This window comes from Candoia aspera, chromosome 3 (genome assembly GCF_035149785.1).
Source record: "Candoia aspera isolate rCanAsp1 chromosome 3, rCanAsp1.hap2, whole genome shotgun sequence".
Taxonomy (NCBI): Eukaryota; Metazoa; Chordata; class Lepidosauria; order Squamata; family Boidae; genus Candoia; species Candoia aspera.
In genome coordinates, this window is record NC_086155.1 from 111,292,789 (window position 1) to 111,313,742 (window position 20,954).

The window sequence follows — 20,954 nt, forward strand, 5'->3', positions numbered from 1 at the left end:
GCAGTGGACAGTGCTTGCTTAGTCCCGATTAGTTTTAAAAATTCCCGCCAAAACTTTGACGTGAACTGTGTGCCTCTGTCGGTCACCAACCTGCAGGGGGTGCCGTGTATCCTGTATATGTGTGTCAGGAACAGGCGTGCCAGTTGTTGTGCGGAGGGGATGGTTGCGCACGGGATGAAGTGTGCCTGCTTTGAGAAATAGTCTTTTACCACCCGTATCACTGTTTTCCTTTGGCTGGGTGGGAGGTCCACAATAAAATCCATGGAAATTTCTTCCCATGGGCGGGAGGGGCTGGCTACTGGCTGTAGCAGCCCTTGGGGTTTCCCCCCTTTCCATTTGGTGGTGGCACATGTGGGGCAGTTGGCCACGTAGTCTTTCACGTCTTTTCTCAGGTTTGGCCACCAAAATTGCCTCCTCATACGAACCCAAAATGTCCCGCAGTCTTGTCATCGTGCGATCTGTGTAAGATTTCCCCCCGCAGTGATTCTGGCACGTACAGGGCTTTCTCTTTCCAGGCGATGCTGTCCTTGATAGATACATGGTGTCGGTTGTTTTGCAACCATGTATCTGTTTGTAGTGCTTGTGTGAGTCTTTGTTGCCAGTTCGGTGAAATTGAACGCCGGCTCTGATCGTTCCCTGTCGTTCGTGCTGGCGTGCGCTGATTCCTTGTTTCGCTGCGCGTGACAGCTGGGCAGCCCAGCTGTTTCTCGGTCCATACTGTCCCCACGATGTCGGAGGCTTGCGTGTCATCCTGTGGCTGTCGGGAGAGGGCATCCACCAGGAAGTTCTTCTTGCCCGGTATGAACTTCAGCGTGAAATTGAACCGGCTGAAGAACTGAGCCCAACGCACCTGCTTCGGGCTGAGCCGTTTTGGCGTGCTGAGTGCCTCCAGGTTCTTGTGGTCCGTCCAAACCTCGAAGGGGCAGGTGGCCCTTCCAGCAGGTGCCTCCACGTTTCCAGAGCTGTCTTTACTGCGAACGTCTCCTTTTCCCATACATGCCATCTCCGCTCTGTTTTGGAGAATTTGCGGGAAAGGTAGGCGCAGGGTTTTAGGTGGTTGTCGGAGTCCCTTTGGAGCAGGATGGCTCCGATGGAAAAGTCGGAGGCATCTGCCTGCACCACAAAAGGCTTGGTGGGGTCGGGGTGTTGTAGCACTGGCTCAGCTGTAAAGAGGTTTTTTAGTCTCTCAAATGCCGTTTGACAATCAGCTGTCCAGTTTAGTAGCGCCCCCGGGTTTCTTGATTTGCGTGTGTCCCCCAAGCCCTTAGTCTTAAGTAGGTTAGTTAGGGGTAAAATAATCTCTGCCAGCCTTGGGGTGAACCCCCTGTAGAAATTGGTGAATCCGAGGAGGCTTTGGAGTTGTCTCCTCGTGCGTGGGCGCTCCCACGCCAGTATGGCTTGGACCTTGCTTGGGTCCATTTCTATTCCTTTAGCTGAAATCCTATACCCTAGATAGTCAATTTGTTTCTTGTGAAACTCGCACTTGGAGAGCTTGGCAAACAGCTCTGCCTTGCGGAGTTTCCTGAGCACTTCTTTTACCAAGCGTTCGTGCTCACGTTCCGTTTCCGTGTAGATTAATACATCGTCGAGGTAAACCAAACCCCCCTTAAAAAGGTGGTCATGCAGGGCCTCATTAATTAACGGCATGAATACCCCCGGTGCTCCTGCCAGTCCGAATGGGAGCACCTTATATTGAAACGCCCCCAATGGGCAGTTGAAAGCAGTTTTCCACTCATCCCCCTCCTGTATCCGTATACGGTAATAGGCTTCCCTTATGTCCAGTTTAGAGAATACCTTACCCTTTGCCAGGTGGGACAAGATGTCCTTTATTAAGGGTAGGGGGTATTTATTTGAAATGCTTGCTGCGTTTAATCCGCAGTAATCTGTACAGAGCCGCAGTGACCCGTCCTTTTTCTCACGAAAGAGGACTGGTGCTCCCACTGGAGAGTTTGCAGGCTTGATAAAACCTCTTGCCAAGTTTTTGTCTACAAAGTCCCTTAATGCTGCCAGCTCCCGCTGGGTCATGGCATATATTTTGGGTTTGGGTAGGGGTACCCCCGGGACCAGTTCAATGGTACAGTCCATTTTCCTGTGTGGGGGGGGGAGTTTGTCCGCCTCTTTCTCACTGAAGACGTCGGCGAAGTCCGCGTATTTGGTTGGCAGTCCCTCTGGCAGTGCTGTCTCTCTGTGCTCTGCAGTCGTCGCCCCCCCCCATGGCTGCTCGGGGGACCCTGCTCCCTGAAGGTGCTTGATAACGCCCGTCAGCAAACTTAATCTCTCTGGTTTTCCAGTTGATGACTGGGTTTTGCTGCACGAGCCATGGGATCCCTAGTATGAGTAGGGGTTGCCCCACCGGTGCCACAATGAAAGCCAATTTTTCCTCATGGCTGCCGAGCCTTAGCGCAGTTTCTCTGGTGTATTGGGTGACCGGGCCCCCTCCTGCTGCAGATCCGTCGAGCTGCGTGAACACCAAATGGTGCTGAAATGGATAGCAGCGGAGGTTAAGTGCAGCTGCCAGGTCTGGGTGCATTAGGCTTTTGGAGCAGCCAGAGTCAATTAGTGCCCAGACCTTTTCAGTCTTATCCCCATGGGTGAGGGTGACACGGACATAGAGGGTGGGGCATTCCTCACTCACCCCTTTGTCGTTGCGCCTGTCACTGTTCTCCACCTGTCCTTCGGCGCCCCTTAGGCCAGGTAGTTGTCGTTTCCCGTCGGCTCGTCGGGATTGCTTCCCTCCTCCTCTGAGCTGTAGGGGAAGTGTCTGGCTCGGTACTCCCCCTTCGCTGCTGGTCGCTTTCTTGGCACTGGGGTTGGTGCAGTTGGTGCCCTCCTCGTGCTCTCTCTGGGTGTCGATTTGGGGCATGCTGCTGCCTTATGGTCTTCCTTGCTGCACGTGAAGCACTGCCCTTTGGCGAAGCGCCGGTCCCGTTCCTCCTTCCATGGTTGGGGTCTCGCCTTTCCCTGCCTTGCAGCTGTACGTGGGGGTCTCGCTGCCTCCGTCTGCTGCGCTTCCTTCTTGGCGTGGAGGAACGTGTTGTGGGCGTCCTCTGCTTCCCCCACCAGCCGGATCCATTCTGTCAGGGAGTTGGGATTGTTGCGGCAGAGTGCCCACCGGAGAACGTTTAAGTTAAGTCCTTGTTTGAATTTCTCAATCAGAGCGATTGAGACCAGGTGTCCGCTTTTCCGGCTAGGGCTTGAAACTCCATGGCATACTCTGCCACGGAGCGCTGGCTTTGTCTGAGTGTTTTCAGCGCCCTTTTAGCTCTTCTTGCTCCAGGGGGTCCCTGAAGTGCAGCTCCAGCGCCTGCAGGAATTCTGTGCTGTCCTGCAGTGCCCGGGCGCCTGATTGGCACAGCTGGACGTACCAATCGGCGGCCCGACATTTTAGCTTTATGGCCAGGGCATTCACTTTGCCCCTTTCAGTTCTGAAGCAGGGACCCCATTCCTCGAGGTAGTACCTTGCGTTCGTTAGGAAAAAGGAGAGTTTAGAGGGGTCCCCGTCAAACTTTATGCCAAAGTCCTTGGCAGCCGTTCTGGTTTGGCTCCCGGTCCCCTCTGGGCCGTGCAGCGTGCTCCACGGGGGCTGATGCGGGTCGGATTGTCTCCAGTCCTCTTGCGGTATCCGTGTCTCTCTCTGGGTCTCCTCGCAAGTCAGTCGACCCGTCGCCCGGGTGGGGGGGCGGGACATTCTCCATCGGGTGGGCTCCTGGAGCCGGGCTCCGCTGCCGCCGTACGCCAGGTCATCCCTCCGCCTCTCATCCGGGTGCGCCTCCAGTCGTCGGGTGGGCTCCTGGGATCGGGCTCCGCTGCCGCCGCCACCACTGAGGTCGTCCCGCTGTCTCTCGTCCGGGTGCGCCTCTGATCGGCGGGTGGGCTCCTGGGATCGGGCTCCGCCGTAGTCGCCACCGTCCGCTGGGTATCCACTCCGTCTCTCGTCCAGGTGCGCCTCCGGTCGTCGGGTGGGTTCCTTGTGCCGGGCTCCGCCATCACCGCCGCTGCGCTCGCCCCGCCGTCTCTCATTCGGGTGTGCCTCCGCACTGCTGCCGCCGCGGGGTCCCTGCACTGCCGTCAGCTGTTGTAGCATCAGCCGTATCGCCTGCACCCCCTCCTCCAGCGCGTCGAGCCTCGCCGCCGTCTGCGGACTCCCGCTGTTGCACTCGCCATTCTGCTTGCCCTCGCCGTTGGCCATCGTGGAGGACGGACCTTCCCTTGGTCCCTCCGGGGTGCCAGGCGCTCCCTCGGCTCCGTGTGCCCTGGGTGGCGGTTCGTCTCGCGCTTCCTCCGGGGTTGCCTGCGAGCCTGGAGAAGGTCCCCTCATCTCGCCCCCGGTGGCCCGCGGGCTCCGGGGCGCCGGGGTGGTTCCCTCCCCCTCCGCTTCCCCCGAGCTGGATCCCATCTCGTTACACCGCCCGGACCTCAGCCACATCCCGCCCGAGGGGAGCGGGGCTTCGTCGCCAGGTGCCGAGGGGTTGCGCTGCCTCGCTCCGTGAGTTTCCATACCTAGCTGGGTCCCTCACAAGCTTGTTGGGTAGGTGCTAGGTAAAAAATTTTTTGCGGTTCCCGTTTTTATGTCAGGGTCAGTCTCGCTTCGCAATAAGACACAGACTCACTTAATGGGTATTAAGGATTTCTGGTTTATTGGAATGGTGGCTGACAGAACGAAAAACGGGAACGGGGTGTGTGGTGTGGAGGTGCCCATTTTATACCCTCTTTTAGGGCCCTGGGCTCCTCCACCCTCTATTGTCCCAATCCCTCTTGATGGGATCCTTGATGGCTGCATGGGCGTTTTCCCGGTGTCTCCTCTTGTCCTCTCGATTCTGGTGTGTCCTCCAGGGCACCAGGTGTGGCTTATCTCTGCTCATCCGATGTCCTTCTTTTCAGCTGTATATGGGTCCATGGGTGTGGGTGCTTTGGGTGCTTGTTTTAATCCCTGGTTTAATTATCTTCTTCCTCTATTCCTTGATGATCATGATCTACGTTGTGAGCCTCTTTGTGCCTTGCAATGAGATCATGACACATTAGGGTGGTATCGTGCGCATATATACCATCATATATACCATCATTTAAAAACTACAGCTTTGTTTCCAGTGGCTATAGTCCTTTTCAGGCCACATTTTTGAAAAATGAAAAAATAAGAGAACATTACCAACAACTATTGGTCTACTGTTTTTTTTTTTAATTATGCTTAAAAAATGTCCTTGAGAAGTTTGTAAACTGGGAGCCACAATTAAATGTAGTCTGATGGGCTTATTTTGGATGTTCCCTTTGATATAATTACCACAAAATAGCTTTCTTTGCTATGACCAGCATGCTTTGCTCCCACCCCTTTGGGGTTGGGATTCCACTGAGATTTTTTTTATATATAATCTATACTTTCTGTGCTGTTTTTTTCCCCTTTTCCTCTATTCCGGTTGCCCCAATGTCTCAGTATTTGTTTGCTCTTACTTGGAAGGGCCAGCCATAGACCTGGACATGGCTGCCCCACGGTTATACTGAATCCCCAACTTCGTTTTCACAAATTTTGAAGGCAGATTGGGCTATCATACATCTTCCAGCACAATCTACTCTGATCCAGTATTTACAGGCTGAAGTCTCTTACCTGGGTGATACTATATATCAAGGCAAAAGAATATTTTCCCCTGCCAGGGTGGTTCCTGTTCTTCACTCACCAAGCACCAGGTGAGAGCCCTACTTGAAACTCTAGGGTTCTGTAAGCCTTGGAAACCAGTGTTTGGCAAGCTACCTAAACTTTTTATGGCTCTAACTACTAAAGATATGCCTAAGCAAACAGAGCCTACTAAGACACTACATCAGCCTTTGCCCTACATTAAACATGTGCTGACCTGAGCACCAGCTTTCAGCTTCCCTACTTATGGGAAACCTTTTGTTCTCTAACGACAGGAAGTGGCTTCAGGAGTCCTTACTCAACCCTTTGCGGGACAACAGTGACCTGTTCTGTACACCTGGATCCTGTTGCTTGTGGTGCAGTAGGGTGCCTGAGAGCTTTTGGCAGCTACTGTCCTTTTTGTTCACATATTTAAAATCTTGGTTTTGGGTTTTCCATTGACTGTTTTTGTTCCTCATGACATTCCTCGAATGTCAAACTCAAGCCTTTAAACATCAGCATTTAGCTGCTTATGCAGCAGAGTTTCTAGCTGCTCCAAACTTGATTTTAAAGTAATGTACAACTTTGGATCTGCAACTCTTACTTCCTGAGACTATAGATGAAGGAAGGAGTATCAGGTATGTTCACTGCCTTGAGTTATTTATAAAAATAATAAAGGTGGGATAAAAGATAGATAGATAGATAGATAGATAGATAGATAGATAGATAGATAGATAGATAGATAGAACCTTTTTGGCACCAGGGACCAGTTTCATGGAAGAAAACTTTTCCACAGACTGGGGGGGAGGATGGTTTCAGAATGATTCAAGCACATTACATTTATTGTGCACTTTATTTCTGCCGTTGCTGCAAAACTCAGACTGCATTCTAACAGAGAATCTAATGCTGCCACTGATCTGACAGGAGGCAGAGCTCAGGGAGTAATGTGAGCGATGGGGAGCAGCTGTAAATACAGATGAAGCTTCGCTCACTCACCCACCGCTCACCTCCTGCTGTGCGGCCCCGTTCCTAACAGGCCACAGACCAGTACCGGTCCACAGCCCGGGGGTTGGGGACCCCTGTTCTACATGGTACAGAACTTGCACTCTGGGGGCTTTGATTAATACACAGCCCTCTTCCCATCTTTTGAGTTGGCACCATAACTGTGCTTTCTGTCCTAACAGTCAGGAACCACGCTGAGACAAGGAATAGGTCTCTAGTGTTTTATTACTGCTACATTAGACAGAAAATCCTAACAAACTGAAGAAGCGTGGGAAAAACCCAGACAGATAAACCCCAAAAGTTAAGGCGGGTCTGATCTGTGTCTCTTTGAATGGCTGCTTAACTCTTCAGTACTACGCATGCATTTTCCCCCCTGGATAGGGGGCCCTTCCTGCTCACCATCAGTACTCATGACACTTTCCGCCTTTCCCGTACCATATGTAATCCTTTGGTGGAATGGCAATCTCCTTTATACTCTTTATTTTGATGGTTTATGCCCCCACTAAGAGTTGCAGAGTGGGAATTAGTCCTCCTAAATATATCAGCCTCTCTTGAGATTCATGCTAGTGCTACAGCAGATGTAATTGGTAGGCTACAAGCAGAAGTTATTCACCAATAGCCACCCAAAAACTGTATGGCTCTGGATTTATTATTAGATAGTCAAGGAGGTGTTTGTGCTGTTATTAACTCTAGCTGTTGTACTTATGTTGATCAACAAAGTAACATTCTTACTGATGTTCAGGTTATTTTATTTATTTTATTTTTTATTTATCTAATTTGTCCCCGCCCATCTCCTCCCATTGGGGGACTCTGGGCGGTTTACAAGAGTCAATTAAAAACAATAAAATACACAGAATAAAATACCATAATAAATAATATAAATAAAAGTAAAAATAAAGAATCCAGGTGGTGAAGAATCTAAAACAGTCCAAGTGTGGGAGGATTGGTCTATAGCAACCATCTCCATGTAGATCTATTCCCCTCTCCACCCCAAGCGAGGCGGCAAAACCAAGTGTTCAGACTCTGCCAAAAGGCCAGAGTTATCCTACAACAGTCTGCCAACTCTTATGCCATTGCACAAACTGATGCTTCCTTACCTTCCTTCTCTGATCTCTGGCTGTTTCTCAATTCTTGGCTACCTAATTTTGGGTGGTTGAAATCTCTTAGTGTCTGTCATTTTTATTACTGTTTTATATTAATACTCTGTGGTAGTTTTTATTGCTTAAACTGTTTATATCCTGCCTACAAAATCTTCTTGTTCTATTGTTCTCCAATGCCATCACTTACTGTTGCAGAATTAACAGCCATTAGGGCTAAACTAGACTACAAGTACAAAAGGGAACAACCCCACTAAGAATGAATGAACCTTAGAGATTCTGTCTCTCTCAGGCTCAAAGAGGGGAGTGTTGGATTACAATAAGGAAAGGACATATATCTTGTGATGTAATGCTGGTAGCTGGTTCCTGATTAGACAAATGAGTGTATTATGTAGAAATGGAATACATATATCTTGTAGGAAAATACATGTGTTGGAAAATTAAAGTTATCTATAGTAAAAACACAAATGAGCACTTTATAGTTAAAGAGATTTCTGCTTAACCAAAAATAAGGACATTTGCCATAATTTTGAGATGAGAGAACATCTGAGCAGGATGTGGGGAAAAAATGTCCATGACAGGAGGAATAGGATATGAAAAGGGCAGATATTCATGCAGATAGATCAAAGGTTATTGTAAATTGGTTGATGCATTCTGATTGACTAAAATTTGGCCAAAATACCTATAAAAGGATGGAGAAAATTAATCCCTGGCATGGCCGCCCACTCAAAGAAATTTGACAACTTTGGGTGAATAAACATATTTTGACTCTCCACTTATCATCTGGCTATTTCTATGAAATTTCTGGCTTGGGAATGAACAGAAAAAAGGAAGGAGTTTCACCCTTCCAACAGAATGTTATCCAGTTCGGATTCAGGAATGAATTAGATACCAAAGATGGCATTTTTTAAAGTATATAGAATGATGACAACTTTGCTAGATATATAGAAAACCATCAGGCTAAATGATAGACATGTATGCATTATTATGAATTAATGCTGGAAGCAAACAGCAGTTGTTAAAGTAGAATGAAACTCCACAAAATAATTTCAGATATTATGTGGAGTGCAACGTTGTCACCCTCTGCTATTTAATATGTATTCTGCAGCTTGTTTAGAAGGTATAAACATTAATGGCATAATAACAAACATTATGCAGATGACACTATTCTATTAGTAAATAACAAATAAGATTTACATTCTTATTTTATTATTAAATTTGTATGCCACCGAACTCCCAGCGACTCTGGGCATCATACATATAGAATATATTTTGTTCTATCAGTATCTGTTGAGTAATCAGCAGCAGGATTATAGGTAGAGCAACCCCCCAGTATTGGTTAGAATTACACCAATATTAAACTCATTGCATTAGTTGTCAGTAGGCTTCTGAATCCAATTCAAACTGCTGCCTGTTACCTTTAAATGGTGAAGCACCAGAATATATCAGGCAATGCTTTGGCAGAACTGGTTTGCTCATTTAAAGAGAGCTGTTGAAATCCCATCTCCTCATGGATACATGGAGTATGGATGAGATGGCAGGCCTTCTCTATAATGTAATAAAGAATACTCTACCCATAGAAGTACATGTAGCACCCACCCAACTGTTATTCCATAGGCAAGTTAAATCTGTTTATTTTCAGCATGTTTTTAGTCTCAGCTATTGATTGTAGATGCCTAATTTGGAGTTGGATTTAGATTTAGATTTTTATTACTGTGTTTTTTCCCATTCAATTCAATTCAGTTTATCCGGACAGCTCGCAATACAACTCAACAAGATAAAAGATATAATATAAATAGAATTATCATTGGGACTGGAATCTCAGTCGTTGAGCAAAGTTGTTGTTAAGAGAGATGGCACATGAGTGCTTTGCTGCACTCCCGCTTGTGGTTGTTAAGTGATCTCGTGGGTCATTAAGCAGATGGAGTCCCAGGTAAGGAGTGTGGGGTGCCTCAGGAGGGTGGGAGGCTGGCGCAGGTCACTTGTGAGTGTCTCTCCGTGCAGAGGCTGAGAATCCTGCTTGGATCTCAGCTCCCTCTCGTCTCTGGGGGCTCTTTAAAGAGCTCCCTGCCTAAGGATTCCTGCTCCGTGCAAGCAGGCATGAAGGATTTAGCTAAATACTTCATGCCTGCTTGCACAGAGCAGGAAACTTGAAATATTTCACCCACCTCCCAGAGGTACCCCAGGCTCCTTACTTTACCATGCTGCATCTCCCCTCAGGCTCCTAAATGCTCCAAAGAGAGCTTTGCACTGCGAAGATGGGAAAAGGTGCCGAAAGCAGCCTTTTTTCCCCTTCTTTGCTGCGCAAAGCCAGCCCCACCCCCTCCTAGGAGCTCCAAAGAAGGCTTTGTGTGCCGGAGGTGAAATCCTTCATGGGGCTGCAGGAAGAAAGCAGAAATCTTCAGGATTTCTGAATGCTTTAAGCTCCATTCCTGCAGCCTGCCGAAGGGTTTTCCGTCCCCCCACCCCCTTGCAACCTTCCCTGCTGGCTTCCCCATTGACTTTCTGGGGAAGCCAGCAGAGGAGACTGCGGAGTCCTTGGTGTTCTCTGAGCCTTGTTGTTTTCTTGCAGACGTTTCATTGCCAGACTGGGCAACATCTTCAGTGCAAAGAGGGAGTGGGCCTTGCTCTCAGTTTATATATGGTGGCTTGCCCTGCTTGTGTTGGTGGGGGGTGGGGTTCTTTCCTTGGGAGTTCTTTGATTGGGCTGTTGTTTGCTGCTTGGTTGATTGACTGAGTTAGTTCCTTGATTAGAGTGTATTGTGCTGTTTGATGGTTCATCTGTTCATCTGGTGTTAATCCTAGTGTTGATTTTGCATATCTGGGTGTTGATTGCTGGCAAGGGAGTGTTGGCTTTTCTTTTGTCTCTTTTGAATGGTATGTAAATGTTGTTTACTTCTATGTGTCTGTTGATGGCTGCTTTGTCTGAGTGCCGGGCTTCCAGGAATTCTCTGGCGGTTTTGGATTTGGCTTGGTTTAGGATGCTAACAGTTTCCCAGTTGAAACTATGGTTGAGTCTGGCCATGTGCTGTGAGATTAAGGAGTTCTCATCGTGTCTTCTGACTGCTAGTTGGTGTTCGTGGATGCGCTCTGCTAGTCTTCTGCCTGTCTGTCCTACATAGTGGCTGTTACAGTCTTTGCATTGTACATTGTAAATAACTCCTGTTTTTTCTTCTTGGGCTATTGGTCTTTTGAGTTGCTTAATATGTTTTGAAGAGTTTTAGTTGGTTTATATGCTACGGTGATACCATGTGGTTGTAACTGTTGGTGGTTTCTGAGATGTTTCTGATGTATGGCAGTGTTATCCTTTTCATAGTTTCTATTGGTTGGGTTGTAATGGGTTGGGTGGTGAGGCACTTTTTGATAAAGTTGAGAGGGTATCCATTTTGTTGGAAGATGCTGTACAGATGATCTTTTTTCCTTTTTCTGGTGTTCAGGGTTGCTGCAGTGCGTAAGTGCTCGTCTGAATAATGTTCTTACACAGCTTCTCTTATGGAAGGTTTGATTGTTACTTTGGTAATGGAGCACTTGGTTGGTGTGGGTAGCTTTCCTGTAGACATGTGTTTCTAACTTGCCATCATTTCCTCTACTGATGAGGATGTCCAGGAATGGTAGCGAGTTGTTGTTTTCTTCCTCCCTTGTGAATTTATTCCATTTTAGATGTTATTGATGGTTTTGTGGGTTTCTTCCAGTTGTTTCTTTTGTATTATGAGAAAAGTGTCATCTAGGAGATTGCAAATGGCAATCACATGATCACAGGGTGCTTGGCAACCAGTCATAAATGTGAGCCAGTTGCCAAGTGCCCAAAATGCAGTCATGTGACCACAGTGGGGGGGTGGCGGTAGGACATTTCACTATGGCCAGAAGTTATTTGCTGTAAAACACCCTTTCCAAAGCTGTCATAACTTTCAATGGTCGTTAAACAACTAGTTGTTAAAGGAGGACTACACTTGGGATTGAGGTGCCTCCAGGCACTGGGACAGAACCTCAACAGCCTCACTTGGCCAGTCCAGAATCGAAAGATATAATTGGGTATTACAACATACTGATGATACCAAACCAGAATATACTTCCATGTCATTTATTCTCCTATACCCAGGAGGTTTGGAGAGCTATTACATGTCTCTGCAGTCTTATTTCCTCCAGAATAAACATGCTAAATGCCCCCAACTGTTCCTCATCACTTTTTTTTCCAGGCCCCTTATTATCTTGGCTGTTTTCCTCTGGACATACTCTAGTCTGTCAATGGATATAATTGTTCAACCGGCTCTTCAGAATCAGAGTGTTTGGCATGACTTGTTCTTGATAATGCAATGCTAACTTCTGTAACACAGTTTTCTAAATGCTTACAAACTACCTGCCCAACAAGCTATTCTTCAATTTTGCCCAGTGTCAACATCAAGTTCAACAATTCGTAGTTACCTAAGCCCTTTCTCCCCTTCTTGAATATAGGAAATATATTAGCCCTTCTCTTCTCAAAATTGAGAGACATTTACAAGCTCCTTGTGAGGAAAGAGAATATCTTCCAATCCCATATTATCATTCCACATCTTTCTTGAAGCAGTGGGCTCACCTTCCTTTTTCTTCCTCTTGATGTAGCCAGAAAAGCCCTTTTTGTTGCTTTTAGCTTCTCTTTTGTACTGTGACCTTCCTGACTTGCTTTTTGCAGATATTAGATACTTACTGATCTGCCTCCTTGGTGATTATACCCATCTTCCATGTCTTATAATATCCCTTTAAAATCTCTCTCTCTGCATCCATCAACAGAGTCCATGGGGGAGGCAAGGGAGGTCAGACAGATAGCAGTATTGTGCAAGCCCCACCCCATTTCTAAATGTGCCACAAGATTGTATTCATGTCCCAAAGGGGTGGAGCTTGCAGCATGATGTCACAATATTAGTTTCAATATTTTGACCAAAGCAGTGAGTTTCTGTGGACACCATTAGTATCCATTTTCCAGAATGGTTAATTGATCAAAAGACCAAATTGATTATACATATTTGTACATGTATGACATAAACATATGGCAAATATTTATTGCATAATCTGGAGAAAACAATTCTGAATGGTAACATGTTACAGTTCTGGAATGAATCACATATTGAGGTTTTGAAACTAATTTTCTGGTGCTCTTTGTCACCCAAAAGCATTGTGAAATGTAAAAGAAACTATACAATGTTTAGATGTTGAATATACAATAAGATTAGATACATTTTTGTTCTTCTGTAAACCTTGAAATATCTCTTAAGTTATACTGATAACTCTCTTGCTCCAGATATGTGATTTTGCTAGTTCTAGGAATGACTTTTGAAGAGCTGAGCTTGTTATTATGATTGTAGTAGTTCCTGGTTTCAATGTAACAAACAGTGGTTTATCACAATGGGATTGAGGCATGCCAGCATCCAGGCTTGTGTGCCCTTAACCCTTGTTATTCTACAGTAAACATTGGGTAAATTGGAGTGTTTCCTTCTAATTTTTATAAAGTAAACACTAGGCCGTTGTTTTCTTAACTGGATTTTTTAAAAAATCTTATAAAGTTCACATGACATGGCAATTTGTGGTTAACATCAAATAAAAGTGATCATTTCCAAACTATGAATAGATGCTCAAGAGGGGTAAATTGGGCCTATTCCTGTTCTGATAATGTAATCACAATATTTAGTATTATCCTGGACATAAACCACCTGTGACAAGATACAAAAAAAACTGTTCTTACTCTTATTCCTTATTTTAAAAATGAACACCATGAAAATGATGATTCAGAAGGAAATAGATGGCAATTTTAAAAAGTTAATGTAATTCTAGATTGCACTGGAACAAAACATTGAAAACCACTGAGAGTCTGGTGGACACTTTGCAGTAATGCCTGGGAGCATTACTTTAGCATGTCAGCCTCAAATATTGGAAAGATCTGATGAGATGCTTTGGTTGAAATTTTAATTAATATGGAAAAAGATGCTGCAACAGGCCCTGATCAGTATAGCATCACCTTCAGATTAAAATGCTTGAAAATTAGGATGCATGATACTGAGGAGGCAGCAGACCAAGGGAAAGTAAGATTCAGTTGAAAGTGGCCCCTCCATCAATTGGACAGGGAAGAAGAATAATTTCCTAAAAGAATATAAAACTGCTGACAATCTTTTTTGATTGCAGTGATTTTAATATACATTCAGTCAGTCATTTTATTGTAATCTTAGACCAGTACAAGCAATGTGTCCATAGTGCTCAGTAAATATTTATAAATCTATCTTAATAGATAGTAAATAAAATAAAATGTAAGACAAAGTTAAAATATATTTGTAAAACAACCTGACTAGAATCTGTGAGTGAAACCCAAAAGGAACAATGTATGTCTGGTTATAAAGTAGACTCTAAAATTATATAAAATGTGATAATATCTAAAGTTACAGAGATGTGATAGTATCTAAAATTTAAGTAAAATGTGGTAATATGTAAAGTTGCAGGAAAAAATTCTAACATTACATAGAATGTAATGTAGTCTGGTAGGAAACTGGCCCATCAGGGTCCAGCAGATCTTCCATGCTGCTGAGCAAAACCTAGCCACATGTGCTATAATAAAAGGCAGTTCATCTATGAGCAGCATCTGGGCATTTTAATATACATTAAATTTTTAAAAAGCAATTGTATGACATATTTCACATCTTTCAATTATCCTTGCATTTCATCACTTCTGCAGCTAAGCTTTTTGAAGATGAGAAGACTCAAATCCTTAAGCATCACAGACGTAAAGAACTGGAAGAACGCCAGAAGTTGTATAGGTGAGTTTTTGTAAAACAGGAGTCAGCAACCTTTTCAGGGATTGAGTACCATTCACAATCCTCTGTGAAGGCCCAGGTATTCCCTCCATCGTTAAATAAAAATCTTGAAACTTTGCAAGAATCATCCAGTCCCGTGAAATTCCACATTCTCCTCCCCAAATGTCCTATTTTGTTATAATTTCCAATAGTACATTCAAGAAAGAGATCCTGTTAAATGTAGTTTCAGATTTTTCTAGCGTAAGTGTACTTTGAATCATAGGTCTACTTTGTGATAGGTTGGGTGGGATCGATTTTACTGTTTAACTTCGAGTAACCTATTCTACATACTTTTAAAATCATCTGTTGTATTTGACTTATAAGAGCTCAGTGAATTACATTCAGCACTGATCCTGTGGGTACATTGGAATTTTGAATAAGAATCAAATCAGTCCAACTTTTATTACAGTTATGTGTTTTGAGAGTATACTCACGTGCACAGCCTTGATCTCCTAGAGAAAAGACAGGGTGTATTTCTTTCTTTGTTTAACACATTTATATAGCTGCCTATCTACCAATGGGAATTCTGGGCAGCGAACAAAAGTAAAAACATAATTCACAATCAATTAAAAGAACAAAGTTGAGGCTGCTGAAATAATGCCTTACCAGCATGTTCCACACATATATCCCAGGCTCCATTAACATCTGCCCCCAGTGCCTAGGAGAAGCCAGACCTTCATATTCTTCTGGAAGGCCAACACAGTCACAGCCATCTGAATCTTGGGGTGGTGGTGAGTGGTGGGAAGGAGGCTGTTCCATAAGACAGGTGTCATGACAGAGAAAGCACACTTCCTAGGATCCTCCAAGTGAAACTGCTTCACCAAGGAGACCTGGAACATGCCCACTCTGCTTGATCAGTGGAATGGGCAGAAACCACTGGGAATAGGAGGTTCCATAAGTAATCTGTTCTGTGCTAGCTAATGCTTTAAAGATGACAACTAGCATCTTGCACCTAGAAGCTTACTAGAAGCCAGTACTGCTCTTCCTGTAGATAGTAAACAGGAGTGAGGAGAGAATCGAACCCTGTGGCACCTTGTGAAACAGAGGATAGTGGGCCTCTTCACCACCACCGACTCCCAACCCCTCAACCAGCCCAGAAGGATACCTGATTGATGGTATCAAAAGCTTCATCAGTCAAGGACCAGGATAGATATAGCATCTCCATCCTGAGTTTGCTAGAGGTCATCTAAAAGCATGATCAGTGCCATCTTAGTACTATAATCTGTCTTGAAACCCAGCTGCAAAGGTCTGAATAATCTGCTTCCTCCAGAGCCCTTTGAAGCTGCCAGCCTACCATCTTTTTAACAACCTTCCCCAAAAAGTGATCCTCTTCTGCAAGGAGGCATTCACTCCTGCTTGGACCCAGCTACATGTCACCTCCCAGAAAGCCTTGGCTGGCATGGATTTAATACATAGGAGGCAGAACTCAATGCCCCAAGGGTCTTGTCCAATTCCTTGGGAGTAACTGGCTCAAATTCAGCCCAACTAACTGGGCTAGACTGGGCCTCACTCATAGGATCAGCACAGCTGGAGCCTAATTCCTAGTGGATACAAGCAATTTCATCTGATGAATGCTTAGGATAATCTTTCAACAGCCCTAGAAGGATTCCCATGACCCTCCTTACCCAGGAAGGACTGAGACACTCAAAAGAGTGCCAGGGGTGTATCTGTGGATGCAATAAGCATGTTTCTCCCTTATAACCACAAGGTCATCCTTAAAAAGTTTCTTACCTGTGCCCAGTCAGACTCACTCTTCCTCTTCCTCCAGCATCTCTCAAAGTTTGTCCCAAAAATGGGCTATTTGGGATCCATACACATAGAGAGTCTGCATAGGTGCAGTCCAATCCAAGGATGTTGTTGCTTGTTCATTCCAAGCAGTGACTAATGCCTCAGTCGAACCTTGCGTAGAGGTAAAGCAGAACCCTGCTTCAGGCATTACCTCAAGTTCCCTCTGAAACCCAATGAGTCCATCAGGGATGACCAATCAAATAGGTCCTTTTTCCCTGTAATTGGAGCAACCAGAAAAAACTTGAAGGCTAATGGAGTGATATCCATAACAAAGAACTCTAGAGGGCATAGGGAATTGCCTTGAAGGAGAAAGAGCCACTACCAAGGCAATGTTCAGATAAGCAGGGCTTGAGCCCAGGTCAAGAAACTTTGAGAAAACATCTCAGATGTGCCCCTCCCTAGTTCAGACAAAGATAAGTGAAGAAGTGGGGAAACAGACTTGCAAGACTGTATTACTATAGCTGTTACAATAAAAGCAGTCATGACATATATGGCATTGGTTTCTTAATCTGGTGTACCTTGTAAGGCTGACAGGAATTGATGACAACATTCCCCAACTAAAGATCACATCACACTGCCCTGAGATAAGCACCAGATCTAATGTGGGACAATAATCTGGATAAGGTCCATGTTTGCCATGGTGGCCATGAACTCCTGATCTACTCTAAGCCAAGCAAAAAGGCAAGTTGAAATCCCCCAGAACAGTAAACCTGGGGAACTGTACCACTAACCCAGCCATGAAGTCCAGCAGCTCAGGTAGGGAAGCTGCAGTGTAATGGGGAGGCTGGTACACAAGCTGTAATCCCATTTTATCCCTATGGCTGTAGAGAGTAAGGAAGATGACCTTGATGGAGATAGGTGAGCTCCATTACCACAGTGATGAGGGGAAAAACATGTCTTAAGTCTAAAACAAGCAGAAGCAGCTCAGACACCTCACTCAATAAGAAGTGGAGAAGGTACAGAACAATCAGACTTGCAAGATTTTGTTATTATAGACACTATCAGTAAAAGTAGCCTTCCTGTGTTGATTTCTTGCCTGGTCTACTTTGTGGGGCTCACATCAATCTTGCAAGTTAGGTTTTTCCCTTCGTCACTTTGGTAATAGAGCTTGTCTAGTTCAATCAAGGCCATCTTTGTTATTCTCTACAATGACCCGGCCTCACAAATAGGGTTTCAAATCCAGTTATCTGTAGAGCAGCATCCGTAGAAGCCAGCAGAGTCTCCTAGATGACAATAATTACACCCACACAATTGTCAACATTTTGGACAATTTTCATCATATCCCCAAACTCCTCTTTTTAGGGAAGGTTGTTGAGAAGGTGGTTGCTTGGAGCTTCAGAAAACTCTGGAGGAGGAGGATTATTTGGACCTCTTTCAGTGAGGTTTCAGGTTTGGGCATAGGACTTAAAACAGCATTGATTGTGCTTGTCGATAATCTTTGGAGGGACTTGAACACCTTTATTCATGATCACAAATTCCACATGGTTCACTCTACCATCATCCTTTTGTATACCAATGAGAATGCTTCTAGGTCAGAAAAATCCATTTTTCCACGTCACAGCTCAATTTCAGCACAAAAGTTTCTGAAGCACACATTTCTGCAGTTAGATCAATGACCCCCTCTCCTGTGGTGAGGCGCTCAATTAAAAATAATTTAAGATGTCCAAATAATTCATTTTGTTGTGAGCAGAGATATTAGGGCAAGTGAAATTGCCAATTACTACACATTTTATTCTTTGGATGTTTCCCTGAATTCATTCACCATCTGAGCATGTCCCCAGTAAAATATTACTTTGGTGCATGCATTCATTGAGATCTGTGGAGAAACCTGTCTATATGAGGTTTTTAACCTGTTTTACTTTTGACGTATCATAAAATAATCCCCATTGTATCTTTCCTTCTCCTGCCAAAATGTTTGCCACTAGAGATGGTAGTATCTCACTAATTTTCTTCATTCTGCCAGTCTACAACTACCAGTTTGGATTGGCTGAAAATAGAAAATCTCAACTGGAATAAGGAAATGTATGGCTTGATCTATAATTGATTTATTGAAGGTTTGAAAGATTCCTCAAAATACAATAATATCCTGGAATTTCATTCTTTCTGGGCCAATTACTGTGTGGTTATTTCTCCAGATAAATCAGGGATAGGCCAGTTCTCTTTCTGGAAGCTTTAATATATAATGTTTTGGCTTTGCCAGGTTATTTACTAGCTCTTCAAACATACCGAATACATTGATTTGGCAGGAGAATCCTCCCAAACAAAATACAAATGCTTATCAGAAAAGCTGGATATAATTTTTTTATGCCTTTAGGATTATCACTGGGGATTTATTTTAGTTACAATTATAGGTTAGAATAAAGAATTTAGTTAATCTCGTTTAATTTGGGAGTTAATATGTGACTGTCTTCAGCAAAGGATCGTTACCTTGTCTTGCTGCTGGAGTTTGAGCACCTCAGTGATGCCATGAGCTAAACCATGAAGGGCCACCCAAGACGGGAAGGTCATGACAGAGAGGTCAGACTAAATCCGATCCCTGGGAAAGGTAATGGCAACCCACCCCAGTATTATTGCCGTGAAAACTAAATGGATCAGTACAACCAGAGATATGTCAGTATACCATTGGAAGATGAGACTCCCAGGTCGGAAGATGGTCAAAATGCTACTGTGGAGGAACAGAGGATGAGTTCAACTAGCCCCAGAGGTGATGATGCAGCTAGCTCAAAGCCGAAAGGATGGCTAGCGGCTGACGGTGCTGGTGGTGAACGGCGAATCCGATGTTCTAAGGATCAACACACCATTGGAGCCTGGAATATAAGATTGGAGCCAGGGCAAATTGGATGTGGTTATTGGTGAGATGTCAAGATTAAAGATAGACATTTTGGGCGTCAGTGAACTGAAATGGACTGGAATGGGCCACTTCACATCAAATGACCACCAGCTCTACTACTGTGGACAAGAGGACCACAGAAGAAATGGAGTAGCCTTCATAATTAATAGTAAAGTGGCTAAAGCAGTGCTTGGATACAATCCAAAAAAAGATAAAATGATCTCAGTTCGAATCCAGGGCAAGCCATCTAACATCACAGTGATCCAAATATATGCCCCAACCACAGATGCTGAAGTAGAGCAGTTCTATGAGGATCTGCAGCATCTACTGGATGCCTAACAGAGATGTTATTTTCATCACGGGAGACTGGAATGCTAAGGTGGGCAGTCAAATGACACCTAGAATTACAGGTAAGCATGGCCTGGGAGAACAAAATGAAGCAGGACATAGGCTGATAGAATTTTGCCAAGACAACTCACGCTGCATAACAAACACTCTCTTCCATCAGCCTAAGAGACAGCTTTATACATGGACTTCACCAGATGGACAACACCAAAATCAGATTGACTACATCCTTTGCAGCCAAAGGTGGTGGACATCTATACAGTCAGTAAAAAGAAGACCTGGAGTTGACTCTAGTTCAGATCACGAACTTCTTCTTGCACAATTTAGGATCAGACCAAAGACATTAGGGAAGACCCACAGATCAGCTAGATATGAGCTCACTAATATTCCTAAGGAATATGTAGTGGAGGTGAAGAATCGATTTAAGGGACTAAGGTAGATAGGGTCCCGGAAGAACTCTGGACAGAAGTTGGCAACATTGTTCAGGAGGCGGCAACAAAATACATCCCAAAGAAAGAGAAAACCAAGAAGGCAAAATGGCTGTCTGCTGAGACACTAGAAGTAGCCCAAGAAAGAAGGAAAGCAAAAGGCAACAGTGATAGGGGGAGATATGCCCAATTAAATGCAAAATTCCAGAGGTTAGCCAGAAGAGGTAAGGAATTATTTTTAAACAAGCAATGTGCGGAAGTGGAAGAAGACAATAGAATAGGAAGGACAAGAGACCTCTTCCAGAAAATTAGAAACATTGGAGGTAAATTCCAGGTAATTTGATAACTGGCAAATAGAGGGAGAAAATGTAGAAGCAGTGAAAGACTTTGTATTTCCAGATGCGAAGATTACTGCAGATGCTGACTGCAGTCAGGAAATCAGGAGACGCTTAATCCTTGGGAGAAGAGCAATGACAAATCTCGATAAAATAGTTAAGAGCAGAGACATCACACTGACAACAAAAGTCCGCATAGTTAAAGCAATGGTGTTCCCTGTAGTAACATATGGCTGCGAGAGCTGGACCATAAGGATGGCTGAGAGAAGGAAGATCGATGCTTTTGAACTGTGGTGTTGGAGGAAAATTCTGAGAGTGCCTTGGACTGCAAGAAGATCCAACCAGTCCATCCTCCAGGAAATAAAGCCAGACTGCTCACTTGAGGGAATGATATTAAAGGCAAAACTGAAATACTTTGGCCACATAATGAGAAGACAGGACACCCTGGAGAAGATGCTGATACTAGGGAGAGTGGAAGACAAAAGGAAGAGGGGCCGACCAAGGGCAAGGTGGATAGATGATATTCTAGTGTGACGGACTCATCCCTGGGGGCGCCGGCGGTGTTGACGACTGACAGGAAGCTCTGGCGTGGGCTGGTCCACGATGTCATGAAGAGTCGGAAGTGACTGAACAAATAAACAACATGTGACTGTAGCAGATGATCCTGCTTCCTGCTTTGGGATAATGGGTTGGTAGCTCCTGCTGCCAA

General features: G+C 44.7%; 1 protein-coding gene across 1 annotated transcript in view; it reads left to right on the forward strand.

The window, feature by feature from the left end:
• ALOX5 (arachidonate 5-lipoxygenase) overlaps nucleotides 1-20,954 on the forward strand; it is a 93,969-nt gene that overhangs the window by 16,240 nt on the left and 56,775 nt on the right. The window contains exon 3 of the mRNA XM_063298607.1: nucleotides 14,402-14,483. Coding sequence (XP_063154677.1) covers nucleotides 14,402-14,483 — 82 coding nt within the window. The remainder of the gene's footprint in view (nucleotides 1-14,401; nucleotides 14,484-20,954) is intronic.